The sequence below is a fragment of the Hyla sarda genome, chromosome 8 (assembly GCF_029499605.1).
Source record: "Hyla sarda isolate aHylSar1 chromosome 8, aHylSar1.hap1, whole genome shotgun sequence".
In the NCBI taxonomy this organism is placed as follows: Eukaryota; Metazoa; Chordata; class Amphibia; order Anura; family Hylidae; genus Hyla; species Hyla sarda.
Window position 1 is genome coordinate 173,297,271 of NC_079196.1, and position 17,758 is coordinate 173,315,028.

General features: G+C 44.2%; 1 protein-coding gene across 3 annotated transcripts in view; it reads right to left on the bottom strand.

The window, feature by feature from the left end:
* DNAH3 (dynein axonemal heavy chain 3) overlaps window positions 1-17,758 on the bottom strand; it is a 536,740-nt gene that overhangs the window by 512,649 nt on the left and 6,333 nt on the right. Inside the window, exon 1 of one of the 3 annotated variants that reach the window (XM_056535451.1) lies at window positions 9,603-9,677. The exons of 1 other annotated variant lie outside the window; for it this stretch is intronic. Coding sequence is in view for 1 of the 2 variants with exons in the window: in XM_056535449.1 (XP_056391424.1) it covers window positions 8,387-8,419 (33 nt within the window). In the remaining variant the exon portion in view is untranslated. Of the gene's footprint in view, window positions 1-8,386; window positions 8,723-9,602; window positions 9,678-17,758 lie in introns of those variants that run through there. One more of the 3 variants, XM_056535449.1, reaches the window with a different exon arrangement.

Below are 17,758 nucleotides of genomic sequence, written 5' to 3' on the forward strand. Positions count from 1 at the left end.
CAAAAATTCCACATTTTAGTGCATTTATGAGCTGCACTCACCATCCTAGTGTGAACCTGGCCTAAAAGCCTGCAATCTTGGTTAGAAGGACAAGTAATTAAAATCTGTTTAATATCGAACCCCGAGAAAATAATGCCGATAATAATAGTAATAATAAAATGTAGAGCGTAGTCTATTCAGGTCACCAACCAGCAATTACAGTAAACAAATGTAGCCAGACTATGAGCCAGGCTGAAACAGAACCTCTACAGCGCCAATCCAAATGCCCACCCACGCAGTATTTGGCAGGAAGGCCGCTCGGTACATGAAGAATCACCATGCTGAAGATATTAGGAATGAATATGAGAGCATGCCCATTGTTGTGTTTCTGGCACCCACATACATTGTCGGATCCTTTGAATACAGCCATCTGTTGTGAACAATTAGACCATTTACCCAACATATGAGTACTTCCCGCCAAACAGTGCACTTAAGATGACCCATTCCAAGGTAACAGTATACAACTGAAACAAATACACATAATAGAACAAGTTAAAGAAAAGAGATACACAAAAGATGAAAATATGCACAGCCAACAATGTAGAAATAAAAAAAAGGACCAATGAATACAAATCCTTCAGATATAAGCTTGTGCTGTGAAACATTATTTCCTGCTATTTCTAAACTGCATCTGGAAAACAAGGCGACAACCAATATGGTAGGTCCACAGCTCCCATAGGTTTTTACCTAGTCTTAAAGGGGAATTCCCAGACTCCGACTGATCATGCGAGTCAGTGCTGCGGCCCGTTTACAGTTTATCTCAGCTTAGCAGTGAGCAGTCACCCAGCTGTGCAGGTAACAGCAGTTACCCCATTACTTGAATAGGACCACGCTGCAGTTCTGTGCACAGGTGGATGTTGAGGGCCACTGTGTACAGGGAGAAAACAATGAAGATGACACCGGGCTACATAACAGATGCATCCCCCTTTACACTCATAGTTGGTAGGGTCCTGGAGGTCAGACCCCTTTTGATTATACAGTAATGGATTATTCTTCTCATATGCCTTCATTTTTTAAGATGGGAAGACTCCTTAAGGAATTTCCACAGCGGAAAGTGGAATTTCCACAGCGGGTAATCCACAAGCGGAACCTATTGACCTCAATGGGAAGCAACATAATCTGCTTGCTGATTTTCCGGAGGTGCTAAGTATGCCCCTACCCTTATTAATAAAGGGGTACTCCGCACCCCTAGACATCTTATCCCCTATCCGCTGCTGGGGACCCCGGGATCTCCGCTGCAGCATCCACCTGTACGGCTTCCACCTCACACCGGCAACGCTGGAGGCTTCAGTTCCCGACCACAATGGCAGACGAGCGTGATGTCACGAATCCATCTCGTGTGACGTCACGCCCCGCCCCCTCAATGCAAGTCTATGGGAGGTCCGTCACGCTCGTCCGCCATTGTGGTCGGAAGCCTCCAGCATTGCCGGTGTGAGGTGGAAGCCGTACTGATTTGACATTCAGCAATATGAGAAAGCTGTAACAGTTGCCAAACACTGGATCTTAAAGGGGTACTCCACCCCTAGACATCTTATCCCCTATCTAAAGGATAGGGGATAAGACGTCTGATCTCGGCTGCGGCATTCCAGACATCCGGTGCACATCACGGTCGTGACATCACGGCCATGCCCCCTCAATACAAGTCTATGGGAGGGGGCGTGGCGGCTGTCACGGCCCCTTCCATGGACTTGCATTGAGGGGGTGTGGCCGTGACGTCACGAGCCAACGGCGCTGAAACCGACACACTGAACGAATGCTAGGTGTAGCAGGAAGATCGCAGGAATCCCCAGCAGCGGGACCCCGCGATCAGACATCTTATCCCCTATCCTTTGGATAAGGGATAAGATGTCTAGGGGCGGAGTACCCCTTTAACCAGCTTTCTTAGATACAACTGGACACTGCAAGGATTTATATTTTTATTTTTTCATTTTTTACAAGCCTGCTTAATATACCTTTAAGTGTGCAGTTCTGCTCCAGTGGAAACATGATGCATAAGAGTTTATGATTAGAATAAAATATGCAGCAAAGTGACAGCACTTCTATGGGATTAAGGTGATAGCTGTCATATAAGTGCATAGGCGCAGAATAAGCACAGTGAGACACAAGGTGCTGCACCCCCTTCCTTTTATTGCTACCATAGCACCTTAAAGGGGTACTCCACTGGAAAACATTTTCTTTTAAATCAACTGGTGCCAGAAAGTTAAACAGATTTGTAAATTACATCTATTAAAAAATGTTAATCCTTCCAGTACTTATCAGTTGCTGAATACTATAGAGGAAGTTCTTTTCTTTTTGTATTTCCTTTCTGTCTGAACACAGTGCTCTCTGCTGACACCTCTGTTCATGTCAGGAACTGTCCAGAGCAAGAGAGGTTTGCTATGTGCATTTGCTCCTACTAGCAGACACACAGAGCTACCTGGCGCAAGTCCTGTGTGTGTGCAATGAGTTTTGGCTCAGACGTAACTGTGACACATGGGCCCACCTCCAAAATTTACTACACACACAAGGCTGATGCGGGTAGCCCTGTTTTTCTGCTCATAGAGTAATATGCATCATATTTCCTGCTGTGCAGTGGATTTTGCGCAGCGTGAAGATACACTGATTATACGCTACATGTGACCCTACCTTTAATATATTTTACAGGACTGGTTTGTTGTGGGGGGTGCGTTCACACACTATTACTAGCAGCGGGTTTCACGCTGCGGGAAACCTGCTGCGAGTTACACTACCATTGATTTTAATGGGTCCACAGACAGTTCGCAATAGTGTCAGATTTGCGGACTGTCCGTGGACCCATTAAAATCAATGGTAGCGTAACTTGCAGCGGGTTTCCCGCAGCAGAAAACTCACTGCTAGCTACTAGCGTGTGAACGCACCCTTAGGGTAGGGTCTAACATAGCATATATGCAGCATATTTCAAGCTGCGCAAAATCCGGTATACAGCAGCAAGTACATTGTATATTCTCCTATGAGCAGACATACAGGGCTACCCAACCAGAGCCCTGTGTGCACAGTGAGGTTTGGAGGTGGGCCTGCTTGTCACAATCCCATTGACTATGCAGTAGCAAAATCTGCTGCAGCAAATCTGCAGCAAAAATAAGGACGTGTGAATTGACCCTTAGGTTAAGTTTCGACTTGGTTTTTTTGTGGCCCAAAAAACGCAAGAAAAAAAACACCACAGCATTTCCTATGATTGGCCTTTTTTTCTGGCGTTTTTTGCCTTTGAGTGGAAACTGCATTTTTGGCCCCTTTGACGTTTTATGAAAATTTGTTGGGTACCAAAAAAAAACAAAAACAGGAAGTAGTGATGGAAAAAAATGGATTTAATGAAATTTATCTTTTTTATAACAACATTTTTATTAATTTTTAAACAGGGATCAATTTATGTGGGCAGGCAGGGCATTAAAAACGTAGCCGACAATAATAAAAATGTAGTGTGTGTGTTTTTCACTTTTGTTTAAATATTTTTTAGATAGTACTACTACTGCCAACATGGAACACACTGTTCCATGATGGAAGTAGTAGTTCCTGTACTTATAGACAGATTGCCCCAGGTGTCACTCCTGACACCCGATGCGATCATCCATAATATAGCAGCTCTATACAGTGCTCGCATCTCTGCTATGTACTCCGGCCGGTCACTCATTCATTCATATTTTCCGCCCAGAAAGGGGATTGGAAGGGTGGTGGCAGCCAATCACTGCTCTCAGAGGCAAATACAATTGAGTGAGTGGCTGGCCGGAGTACAGAGCAGAGATGCGAGCGCACAAAGCGAAGGATGAAGAACGATCGCAGCGGGTGTCAGGAGTGACACCCACTGTGATCTGTCCTTAACTGCTGCTAATACTGCTCCCAACATGGAGCACTCTCTGATCCATGCTGGGAGCTGTAGTACCTGCCTTAATAGACAGATCGAAGTGAGTGTCACCTCTGACACCTGTTGCGATCTGTCTATTAATGCAGGTACTACAGCTCCCAGCATGGAGAAGAGTGTGCTCCATGTTGGGAGCAGTAGTACCTGCAGTTAAGGACAGATCACAGCGAATATCACTCCTGACACCTGCTGTGATCCTCCTGCATAATGTATAGATGTGGCAGGATGTTCTTCTTTGGTCCCCTGCGCTGCCGTATATATACACACACCTATTCATGTTTCCCACCGAGAGTTGTGATTGCCTGGAACCATCTGGCCAATCACAGCTCTCTGCGGGAAAAATTAATAGGTGTATATATACGGGAGTGCAGGGGACCATAGAAGAGCGGCCGGCCGCAATTATAAATTATACAGAAGGATCGCAACGGGATGATCTGTCAATTAGTACAGGTACTACTACTCCATCATGGAACAGTTTGTTTCATGCTGGGAGTACTAGTACTACCTAAAAAAAGGAAAAAATAAATAAATAAAAAAAGTGAAAAACACACACACTACATTTTTCTTATTGTCGGCTACAATTTTGGTGCCATGTCCGCCCACATAAATTGATCCCTGTTAAAAAATTAATGAAAATGTCACAAAAAAGATACATTTTGTTAAATACATTTTTTTCCATCACTACTCTATTATAATTTTATTAACCCCTTAAGGACCAAGGACGTACTGGTACGTCCTTGGTCCTGCTCCCGTGATATAACGCGGGGTTACACGGCAACCCCGCATCATATCACGGCAGGCCCGCCGTCATAGTGAAGCCGGGACCCGTCGCTAATAGCGCACAGCGCCGATCGCGAAAAAAAGCGAAAGTGAAAGCTGCCGGTTAACTCAGTGGGCTGTTCGGGATAGCCGCGGCGAAATCGCGGCATCCTGAACAGCTTACAGGACAGCGGGAGGGCCCCTACCTGCCTCCTCGCTTTCCGATCGCCGAATGACTGTTCAGTGCCTGAGATCCAGGCATGAGCAGTCATGCGGCAGAATCATCGATCACTGGTTTCCTATGAGAAACCAGTGATCAATGATAAAGATCAGTGTGTGCAGTGTTATAGGTCCCTATGGGACCTATAACACTGCAAAAAAAAAAGTGAAAAAAAAAGTGAATGAATATAATTTAACCCCTCCCCTATTAAAAGTTTGAATCACCCCCCTTTTCCCATTAAAAAAAAAAACACAGTGTAAATAAAAATAAACATATATGGTATCACCGCGTGCGGAAATGTCCGAATTATAAAAATATATCATTAATTAAACCGCTGGGTCAATGGCGTGCGCGCAAAAAAATTCCAAAGTCCAAAATAGTGCATTTTTGGTCACTTTTTATATAATTTAAAAATGAATAAGTCCTATCAATGCAAAAATGGTACCGTTAAAAACTCCAGATCACGGCACAAAAAATGAGCCCTCATACCGCCCCATACACGGAAAAATAAAAAAGTTATAGGGGTCAGAAAATGACAATTTTAAACGTATTAATTTTCCTGCATGTAGTTATGATTTTTTCCAGAAGTCCGACAAAATCAAACCTATATAAGTAGGATATCATTTTAATCGTATGGACCTACAGAATAAAGATAAGGTGTCATTTTTACTGAAAAATTTACTACGTAGAAACGGAAGCCCCCAAAAGTTACAAAACAGCGGGTTTTTTTTCAATTTTGTCACACAATGATTTTTTTTTTCGCTTCACCGTAGATTTTTAGGCAAAATGACTGACGTCATTACAAAGTAGAATTGGTGGCGCAAAAAATAAGCAATCATATGGATTTTTAGGTGCAAAATTGAAAGAGTCATGATTTTTTAAAGGCAAGGAGCAAAAAACGAAAATGCAAAAACGGGAAAAACCCCGGTCCTTAAGGGGTTAATGGTACCCTTCAAAATTTCATTAAAAAAGGTATCTCCATCACTTTTTTTGGATCGCTAAAGTCCAAAAAAAGAATAAAAAACACCTGATAAAACGGCAAAATTAAAACCCACGTGTCGTTTTTCTTGGCGTTTTTTTTTTACTCTCATAGACTTCTATGGGAGAAAAACTCCACGATTTCAGGGGAAAAAAAACACCATAGCATGTTGATGCTATAACTTAGCAAAACCGCCAAGGAGCTGAAAAACACCAAAAAAAGAGTGAAAAAACGCCAAACTGAAAAACGCAAAGTGGAAAAAGAATGTTGCGATTTCTCATTGATTTAAAGCTTTTTTTTTTTGAGTAAAACGCACAAAAAAACAAGTGGAAACTTAGCCTAAGGGTACGTTCAGACGAGCGGATCCACAGCGTATTTTATGCTGCACATCCGCCGCTGAAGGCCCCCTACAGGGTGCCTTTAGGTGTGCCTGCTCGGTACGGCAATACGCCGCTACGAGCAGACACACCACTGCGATGTGCGAGTTGATCCGCATGCGCAGTGTAGTCGCACACATTGCGGTGGCTCCCCCTGCTCCCTGAGCTAGGCCAAGAGCAGCTGCGATGTGCGAGTATACTGCGCATGCGCATGGTGACTCGCGCACCGCAGTGTGACTGCTCGTAGTGGTGGATTGCTGCTACGAGCAGACACCTGTAAAGGCAGCATACAGCAGTCCTTCAGTAGCAGATCTGCAGCGTAATACGGGTTGGGGATCCGCTCATGTGAACCCTTATTTTATGCTGCGGATCCGCCGATGGACCCCTACAGCGTGCCTCATATGTGCCTGCTCGCAATTCACCACTACGAGCAGACAGACTGCGATGTCCGAGTCGCAGCGCATGCGCAGTATACTCGCTCACATTGTGGCTGCCTACGGCCTAGCTCAGGGAGCAGCCGTGATGTGTGCATGAATGCGGCGACTCTCACATCGCAGCAGTGTGTCTGCTCATAGCGGCAGATTGCCGCTCCGAGCAGACACATCTGGAGGAACACTTTACAGGTCCATCGTCGGTGTATCCGCAGCGTAAAATATGCTGTGGATCTGCCCATGTGAATGAGCCCTTAGGGTACGTTCCCACACGGCGTATTTTGCTGCGTATTTGCTGCGTATTTGGTGCTGCGTATTTTCCTACCCATTGACTTCAACAGAGAAAATAAAATACGCAGCAGCAAATACGCAGCAAATACGCCGTGTGGGAATGTACCCTTAGGGTGTATTCACACATACAGTATCCTGTGCATATCTGATGCTGCATATCTGAAGCTGCTGATTTTCTGCTGCAGATTTCAATGTAAAATCTACAGTTCAAATATGCAATATCAAATATACACAGGACTCCTTGGAAGTGAACTTATCACTGGGGCCCCCTGCGATCTCCTGTACAAGGCCCCGTCTACTTACTCATGCTCTGCCCCCGCCCACTTTTCTGGGCAGGGAATCACCGGCTAAGGCAGGACATCGCTGCGGCCGTTGATTGGCTGAGCGGGCCGACACTTGCTCACGTCCAGGAAGGTGGGGCCGAGGTGCCAAGTACGGATGGGGTCCTTACAGCAGATCCCAGGGGGCCCCAGTGGTTTGCCCCACAGTGATCAGAAAAAAAGTGTAGAAAATAAAAGTAAAAAATCCCCTCTATAACAAAAAAATTTTCCCATCTTTTTTAACAAAATAAAATGTGAAAAAAAGAAGACATACGGTATTTGATATTGCCAGGTGCAGAAATGTCTGAACTATTTAAATATAACATTAATTAAACCACATGGTGGATGACGATCACATCACACACAAAAAAAAATATATAGAAAAAATAAATAAAATAAAAGAATAAAAAGCGATCAAAAGAGATCAATAATTCTGAAATTCTGATCAATGCCAAAATGATGCAAAAAAAAAAAACAGACAGATTGTGGCCCCCCATACATCTTTGAAGACAGAAAAGTGAAAAAGTTATGAGTGAGAAAATGGCGATTTAAATATATATATTTTTAAAGTTTCAAATGTTAGTAGTAAAACGATTAGTATTTTAGTTGAAATAAAACATGACAAAAACTATAAAATTGCGACAAGTCAATTTTACTTCACAGTGAAGTGAAGGGGTTAACACAGTGAGGGCGATTTATCAAAACCTGTGCAAAGGAAAAGTTGCCCAGTTGCCCATAGCAACCAATAAGATTGCTTCTTTCATTTTGGAGAGACCTTGTTAAAAATGAAAGAAATGAGCTGATTGGTTGCTATGGGCAACTATATATATATATATATATATATATATATATATATATATATATATGCTGTATATTAGATGTAGGAACTGCATACAGCAGTGTTTCCCAACAGGGTGCCTGCAGCTGTTGCAAAACTACAACTCCCAGCATGCCCGGGCAGCCGTTGGCTGCCCGGGCATGCTGGTAGTTGTAGTTTTACAACAGCTGGAGGCACCTTGATTGGGGATCACTGGAATATAGCTTGTTCTGAGATTGTAACAATAATGTGACAAGTGTATATAACAAGCAGCTTTACCTTGAGAATTCTGGGAGAGCGTGAAGATTCCATAGTGGATCGCTGGGATCTGGGGATCCTCTGCCCCCTGTATACTCTACAGATCCGTATCTGTGCCCTGTTATGGGTGTGCAGACTGTCAGGCACAACTTTGGTAACTAAGTAACACTCTATGGGACCGGACCACAAGGTGTGTTTGTATAGACCTAGGGCTGCCCTGCAATTCCCTGTCAGTCACTGTAACCCCTTCACTGCCTGAAAACTAAGGAAAAGTCTAAGTCACCGAGAGGAAACAGGAGCAGCTACCAGATCAGTATACAGCAGCCCCCAGCCCTGTATACAGCAACCCCCAGACCTGTATACAGCAGCCCCCAGCCCTGTATACAGCAGCCCCCAGCCCTGTATACAGCAGCCCCCAGCCCTATATACAGCAGCCCCAGCCCTATATACAGCAGCACCCAGCCCTGTATATAAAAGCCTGCCCAGCTCAGTACACAGCAGCCCCAGCCCTGTATACAGCAGCTCCCAGCCCTTTATATAAAAGCCTGCCCAGCTCAGTACACAGCAGCCCCCAGCCCTGTATACAGCAGCCCCCAGCCCTATATACAGCAGCCCCAGCCCTATATACAGCAGCACCCAGCCCTGTATATAAAAGTCTGCCCAGCTCAGTACACAGCAGCCCCAGCCCTGTATACAGCAGCTCCCAGCCCTTTATATAAAAGCATGCCCAGCTCAGTACACAGCAGCCCCCAGCCCTGTATACAGCAGCCCTCAGTCCTATATACAGCAGCCCACAGACCTGTATACAGCAGCCCCAAGCCCTGTATACAGCAACCCCCAGCCCTATATACAGCAGCCCCAGCCCTATATACAGCAGCTCCCAGCCCTGTATATAAAAGCCTGCCCAGCTCAGTACACAGCAGCCCCAGCCCTGTATACAGCAGCCCCCAGCCCTGTATATAAAAGCCTGCCCAGCTCAGTACACAGCAGCCCCAGCCCTGTATACAGCAGCCCCCAGCCCCGTTTACAGAAGCCCCCCAGCCCAGTACACAGCAGCCCCCAGCCCTGTATACAGCCCTGTAGTTGTAAAGTGAAACTTGCAGAACACGCGGAGGTCGTTTGGTTACCATGGTAACCAGGTCGCTTGTATACAGGCTGCTATCATGGCTGCCTGTAGCATTCCTTGACAGGCACTGCCCTCCTGTGAATGGCCGGGTAGTGATCAGCATAACAATACCTGCTGCTGGGAGGGTGAGGGGCCATCCGCGGCATTTCCTTCTTCCCTCTTCAGAGCAGTTTCTGTCCAGTATATCTTTCCTCCTCCAGTCTGGCTTTCTGAGTTTTAGGATTCCACACAGGTTGTTTTTCCGGCGTTTTTTTTTTAAATACTGCCACTGCAGTTTTTGAGCCAAAGTCAGTGGATGTAGTAGGAAGGAGAAGTATAAGGCTGCATTCACACCACGTTTTTGCAATTCAGTTCCCGTACCAGGTTTATGATGAAAAACGGATTCCTCAAAACCTGACAAAACTGTATCAAAACGTGTGTACAAATTTTAACCTGTATATGGTTAAAAAACGAATAAAAGACGCAAAATGGGTGCAACCGGATGAATCTTTTGGCATACGGTTTTCAATGGAGAGTCCATGCATACGGTTTTCAAAACGGTTCCGTACGGTTTTCAAATTGAAAATGTATTCGGGAACTGTATTGCAAAAGCGTGGTGTGAATGCACCCTAAGTCCTTCCTTTATATTTCCCATTCTTTTTTAATAGACTTCTGGCTTTGGCCAAAAACTGCAGTGGCAAATTTCTCGAAAATGCCAGGAAAAAACCTGTGTGAAAACTTAGCCTTAAAGGGTAGCTCCCACCATCCTATTTTTTTTTCTGTCCCTGCCTATTGCCAATTTATCCCTAACCCCCTCCCTGCTTTTAATTTTTATTTTTACTATATTAAAAATGCCTTTTGTCTGCCTGGCAGTGTGCTTACAACCAGGCAGACTTCCCCAGCAGGCACCACGTCACTGATGCCTGCTGGGGGGGACTTCCGCCCTTAGTTGATCTACACAGGGTGCCTCCAGCTGTTTCACCACTACAACTCCCAGCTTGCCCTGACATCTATTGGCTGTCAGGGCATGCTGGGAGTTGTAGTATTGAAACAGCTGGAGGCACCCTGTGTAGATAAACTATTAGTTACAAGCTGTGGCACTACGGTTACAAGCTGTGGCACTACGGAGCTAGCCCGCTCCCTCCCCCCGCTATGGCGCTAGCCCGTTCCCTCATTACACTTACAGTTACTGCAGAGTCCGGCAGCGGACGTGCAGGGACAGCGGCGGCGGCGATGTGCGGGAGGATTGGCCTCACAGCCAGTGGCCGGGGAGCCAATTTGCTCCCGCCTGTCTGATTGATTGACAGGCAGGGAGTGAGTGCAGCCTAACTGAAAAAGGACTGATTGCCAGGCCAAAATCAGCCCTTTTTCAGGCGTGACGTCACGCCAGGCTGCAGCCGGCCACTAGGAGGGTGACCCCTAGTGGCCGGTTTTTAAATGTAAATTAAACCATTTTAATGGAAAAAAAAATTATAAAAGTATATTAGAGATATGTTGTAGTACATAAGTACTACAACATATCAAAAAATAAAGTTGGTGACAGTGCCCATTTAAGGCTAAGTTTCTAGTTTGTTTGTTTTGGGGGAAAAACCCCAAGAAAAACGCCAATTCTGTCCATGGTTGTGGCCAGATGTTCGCTGTAAATCAATCAGAAATCGCAAAATTCTTTTTCCACTTGGCATTTTTCAGTTTGGCGTTTTTTTTATTCCTTTTGGTGTTTTTTCACTCTTTTTTGGTGTTTTTCAGCTCCCTGGCAGTTTTGCAAAATCGCAGCATGTTGAGCCACTGGCATTTTTTCCCTTGAAAGCCATGTGGGTTTTAACTTTGGCGTTTTTTCAGGTGGTTTTTATCCTCTTTTGGACTTTAGCGATCCAAAAAAGTGATGGAGATACCTTTTTTAATAAAATTTCGTAGGGTACCATTAAATAATAATAATAATAAAAAAGATACGGTAGTTATGGAGAAAATCGTATTTAACTAAATGCATCTTTTTTATAACAACATTTTTATTAATTTTTAATCAGAGATCAATTTATGTGGGCGGCAGGGACCTAAAAATGTAGCCAAAAATAATAAAAATGTAGTGTGTGTGTGTTTTTCACTTTTTATTCTTTATTTTTAAGGTGGTACTACTACTCCCAGCATGATGGGAATAGTAGTTACCTGTACTAATTGACAGATCGCCCCGGGTCTGTTGCGATCCTTCTGTATAATGTATAGATGCGGCCGGCCACTCTTCTATGGTCCCCTGCACTGACGATATACACATATTCATATTTCCTGAAGAGAGTTGTGATTGGCCAGATGGTTCCAGCCACTCACAACTCTCTGTGGGAAATATGAATAGGTGTATATATACGTCAGTGCAGGGGACCTTAGGAGAGCGGCCACCCGCATCTATACATTATACAGGAGGATCACAGCGGGTGTCAGGAGTGACATCCACTGTGATCTTTCCTTAACTGCAGGTACTACTGCTCCCAGCATGGAGCAGAGTGTGCTCCATGATGAGAGTAGTAGTACCTGCAGTTAAGGAAAGATCACAGCAGGTATCACTCCTGGGGCATCCGCTGTGATCGTCCTGTCTATTGCAGTTGATGTTGATGTTACTAAACGTCATAGGGCGGGAAAGTTTTTTTTTTTGCTTTACGTTTTTTCCTGCTTGCCTTCTATTGCCATTATATGACTTTTCAATTAGTTGAGCCTTATGAGGGCTTGCTTGTTTAGGGGACCACTCAGAACACTCAGACCCCAACATGTCAAAAGTAATTATTAATTGACAGGTATACTTTAATGGCAAGGTAAAGCAACTGTTGGGAGGTTCATCTATATGTCACACCACGTGCACACACTAAATTTTTTATAAGGTTGGTCCATTTGTGGCCTTTTTTTCATTTCTGATGCCTTTTGGGTGTTTTTGGAGTCATTTAAGGGCTATAGCTGTCGCCAAAAAAGGCTAATTTGTCACATTTTGACAAATAAAAGGTCGGAAATTTTTTTTTATTTGAAGGAGAACTCCAGCCAAATTTAACTTATTCCCTATCCACACAGGTCTGACCGCTGGAACCCCCCACGATCCCCAGAACAGGACCACATTTCTCTCAGTGAGGAGCACGTGTCATCTATCGGTAGAAGGCACGTGCTCCACTCTTCTATAGGAGCGCTGATGAATGAACAAGAGCTGTACTTGGGTCTCTTTGCTGCTCTCATAGAAAATAATGAAGTGCATGTCGTCCACCACATGTGCTCCTCACTGACATCCAGGTCTTGTTCCGGAGATTGTGGAGTACCCTCGTGATCAGCTGCTTATCCCCTATTCTATAGATAGGGGAAAGGTTAATTTTGGCTGGAGTTCTTTAAGATGCTTACTGTGTGGACTAAATAACATTATATGTTTTATAGCTTGAATATTCCTGCATGTTGTGATCCATTGTGATAATTAAAATTTTTAATATGGGGGGTGGTTAATATATATATATTTTAAAAACATCTTAAAAACATTTTTTATCATTTTTTTCCCTTAAATTTTTAGCCCTCCTTCTGGTTTTTAAACGTGGAATCTCGATGCATTGCAACGTTCATACGGTACATTGCAATGCATATTTATTGCAGTGTACTGTCAGACTACTGTTCTCCTCACACACTCTGCCAGGTGATCAATCACGCCCATGGGTACCCACAGTTGCATTTAAGGGGTATAGATCAAAGATATGACAGGACCAGAATCTGACCATTGTCGGCTGTAATATACAGCTCCTGAACCCACTCCATATTTCCACACCACACTCCCAGTGTACATGCAGGAGGGGATTAACACAGCTGTATCATTTGGCCCCCAGCTTTTCTAGAAACATACAAAACTAAAACTTTGAAGGCAATCCATTCAAGGACCTAGACGAGAACTACACAGCAACTTGAATTAGAATTGTATAATTTTCCTCATTGATTTGTTTATTGATTTTTTTTTTGTTTGTACGATGCTGGAGCTGGTTCTCATTCACCAGTTTCTTATTCACAACAATTATTTTATGTTTTTTTTTTGGTTCACGTATCTTTTCTTCAATTTCGACTGAAAAGAGAAGCCTTGAGAAGAATAAAATGAAAAGTAGCCTGGAAACAGAAATCATTGGCACAAAAATGGGCATCAAAGTGGATACCCTTGAGTTAAAAGGTTAAATGATTATGTGCCACAACCTCACACTGCCAACAGACAGACAGGGGTGCCCCACATCAAATTCAGCTCAAAGCGGTTCTGAGCAACGAGACGGATATATATTTAAAAAAAAAAGGGGCAAATGGGCAAACTTCCCCCCCCCCCCCCAAAATGCCAGTTATTGAGATCAGTAAACCATTTCCACAGACCCACTATGATGCCAGTTTTTTGGGGGTACAGAAGCAGTTTGACCATACTAGAAATATTTAACCCTTTGAAACTAATTCAAATAAGTTTAATGCGCCAGACTAATCACCGCAATGGATGCCAGTTTTTATGGGCTGAAATTGATTTAATGTGCCACCTCTCTATCTGTGAGCTGGCAGCGTGATATTCCAAGTGCTGTGAAATATGTTAATGCTATGTTAATAAAAGGTTAGTATATTTTTATTTCTTGGGGCTGAAATAAATTGTGTACAGTATGACTTGAAAATCTATAGATGCTGGAAATGTATGCAATAATTACGTACAATGTTACTCCATAGGGAATAATAATGTGACTGCAATGTTAATGCTGCTGCTGCATAGCACATAGCTTGATGCACAAAAAGACCCACACACAGTCCCTAGATCGAGTCACGGCTACATGTGGCATCTGACATTCCTCCTGCTGCCCTGTTCTCATGTAGTTCTTAGTATGCATTATGTTCTGTTCACACATTCCAGTTTTTACATGCAGTTTTTGTTTCCAAAGACAAGAATTAATTTAACCCCTTAAGGACGGAGCCCATTTTCACCTTTAGGACGAAGCCCTTTTTTGCAAATCTGACCACTGTCACTTTAAACATTAATAACTCTGGAATGCTTTTAGTTATCATTCTGATTCTGAGATTGTTTTTTCATGACATATTCTACTTTAACATAGTGGTAAATTTTTGTGGAAACTTGCATCCTTTCTTGGTGAAAAATCCCAAAATTTGATGAAAAAATGTAAAATTTTGCATTTTTCTAACTTTGAAGCTCTCTGCTTGTAAGGAAAATGGATATTCCAAATAAATTTTTTTGGGATTCACATATACAATATGTCTACTTTATGATTGCATCATAAAATTAACAAGTTTTTACTTTTGGAAGACACCAGAGGGCTTCACAGTTCAGTAGCAATTTTCCAATTTTTCACAAAATTTTCAAACTCGCAATTTTTCAGGGACCAGTTCAGGTTTGAAGTGGATTTGAAGGGTCTTCATATTAGAAATACCCCATAAATGACCCCATTATAAAAACTGCACCCCCCCAAAGTATTCAAAATGACATTCAGTAAATGTTTTAACCCTTTAGGTGTTTCACAGGAAAAGCAGCAAAGTGAAGGAGAAAATTCAAAATCTTCATTTTTTACACTCGCATGTTCTTGTAGACCCAATTTGTGAATTTTTACAAGGGGTAAAAGGAGAAAATGTATACTTATATTTGTAGCCCAATTTCTCTCGAGTAAGCACATACCTCATATGTCTATGTAAAGTGTTCGGCGGGCGCAGTAGAGGGCTCAGAAGCGAAGGAGCGACAAGGGGATTTTAGAGAGTACGTTTTTCTGAAATTGTTTTTGGGGGGCATGTCGCATTTAGGAAGCCCCTATGGTGCCAGAGCAGCAAAAAAAAAAAAAAACACATGGCATACCATTTTGGAAACTAGACCCCTTGAGGAACGTAACAAGGAATAAAGTGAGCCTTAATACCCCACAGGTGTTTCACGACTTTTGCATATGTAAAAAAAAAAATTACATTTTCACTAAAATGTTGGTTTTCCCCCAAATTTCACATTTTTTAAAGGGTTAATAGCAGAAAAGACCCCCCAAAATTTGTAACCCCATCTCTTCTGAGTATGGAGGTACCCCATAAGTGGACCTGAAGTGCACTGCGGGCGAACTACAATGCTCAGAAGAGAAGGCGTCATATTTGGCTTTTTGAGAGCAAATTTTGCTCGGGGGGCATGTCGCATTTAGGAAGCCCCTATGGTGCCAGAGCAGCAAAATAACCCCCACATGGCATACCATTTTGGAAACTAGACCCCTCACAGAATATAATGAGGGGTACAGTGAGCATTTACCCCCCCCCCCCCCCCCACTGGTGTCTGACAGATCTTTGGAACAGTGGGCTGTGCAAAATTTTTCATTTTCACGTACCAATGTTCCAAAGATCCGTCAGACACCTGTGGGGTGTAAATTCTCGCTGCACCCCTTATTACATTCCTTGAGGGGTGTAGTTTCCAAAATGGGGTCACATGTGGGTGTTTTTTTTTTTTTTTTGCGTTTGTCAGAACCGCTGTAACAATCAGCCACCCCTGTGCAAATCACCTCAAATGTACATGGCGCACTCTCCCTTCTGGGCCTTGTTGTGCGCCCCCAGAGCACTTTACGCCCACATATGGGGTATCTCCGTACTCGGGAGAAATTGCATTACAAATTTTGGGGGGCATTTTTCCCTTTTACCTCTTGTGAAAATGAAAAGTATAGGGCAACACCAGCATGTTAGTGTAAAAATTATTTTTTTACACTAACATGCTGGTGTAGACCCCAACTGTTCCTTTTCATAAGGGGTAAAAGGAGAAAAAGCCCCCCAAAATTTGTTAGGCAATTTCTCCCGAGTACGGCGATACCCCATATGTGACCCTATTATGTTGCCTTGAAATACGACAGGGCTCCAAAGTGAGAGCGCCATGCGCATTTGAGGCCTGAATTAGGGACTTGCATAGGGGTGGACATAGGGGTATTCTATGCCAGGTACAGGGTGCCTCCTGCTGTTGCTAAACTCCCAGCATGCCTGGACAGTCAATTGCTGTCCAGAAATGCTGGGAGTTTTTGTTTTGCAACAGCTGGAGGCTCCATCTTAGAAACACTGTCATACAATACGTTTTTCATTTTTATTGGGGAAGGGGGTGGTGGGGGGGCAGTGTACGTGTGTATATGTAGTGTTTTACTCTTTATTTTATGTTAGTGTAGTGTAGTGTTTTTAGGTTACATTCCCACTGGCGGCGGATTACACTGAGTCTCCCGCTAGGAGTTTGGAGCTGCGGCGAAAAATTTCTCGCAGCTCAAATTTGTAGCGGGGAACTCACTGTAATCTGCCGCCAGTGTGAATGTAGCCTGTGCATTCAAACGGGAGGGGGGTCAAAACTACAACTCCCAGCATGCACTGTCAGACCATGCATGCTGGGAGTTGTAGTTTTACAACAGCTGGAGGCACACTGGCTGGAAAACCTTGAGTTAGGTTCTATGATCTAACTCAGTATTTTCCAACCAGTGTGCCTCCAGCTGTTGCAAAACTACAACTCCCAGCATGTACTGATTGCGGAAGGGCATGCTGGGAGATGTAGTTATGCAATGGCTGGAGGCACGCAAGTACAACTCCCAGCATGCCAAGACAGCCTTATGCTGTTCCTGAATGCTGGGAGTTGTAGTTTTGCAAGATTTAGAGGGGTTCAAGTTGTAAATCACTGTCCAGTGGTCTCAAAACTGTGGCCCTCCAGATGTTGCAAAACTACAACTCGCAGCATGCCCAGACAGCAAACTACTGTCTGGGCATGCTGAGAGTTGTAGTTTTGCAACATCTGGAGGGCTACAGTTTGAGACCACTTAGTGATCTACAACCTGAACCCCTCTAAATATTGCAAAACTACAAGTCCCAGCATGCCCACACAGCAAACAGCTGTCTGGGCATGCTGGGAGTTGTAGTTTTGCAACATCTGGAGGGCCACGGTTTAGAGACCACTGTAAACTGTGGCCCTCCGGATGTTGCTAGGCAACAACTCACCTAGCAGGACCCGGAAGCAGCCGCCGCCGCCGCCGCACGTGGGGGATCCCCGCATGGAGGATCGCGCTCCGGGATCCAGGTAGGGACCTTCGGCGCCGACCATCCCTGGACGGTTCCCCCGTTTTGCCCGGACACCGATAGGTGGGCAAAGCGGGGGAACCGAATTTTAACCCCCCCCCCCCTCCCCCGGTCTGCTATCTCCTATCACTTTAGGGGGATCGAAGGTTTCTCGGACACCCCCGATCCCTCTTATTTTCCGGGTCACCGGGTCACCAGTGACCCGTATGACCCGGAATCGCGCAGATCGCAGGTCTGAATTGACCTGCGAT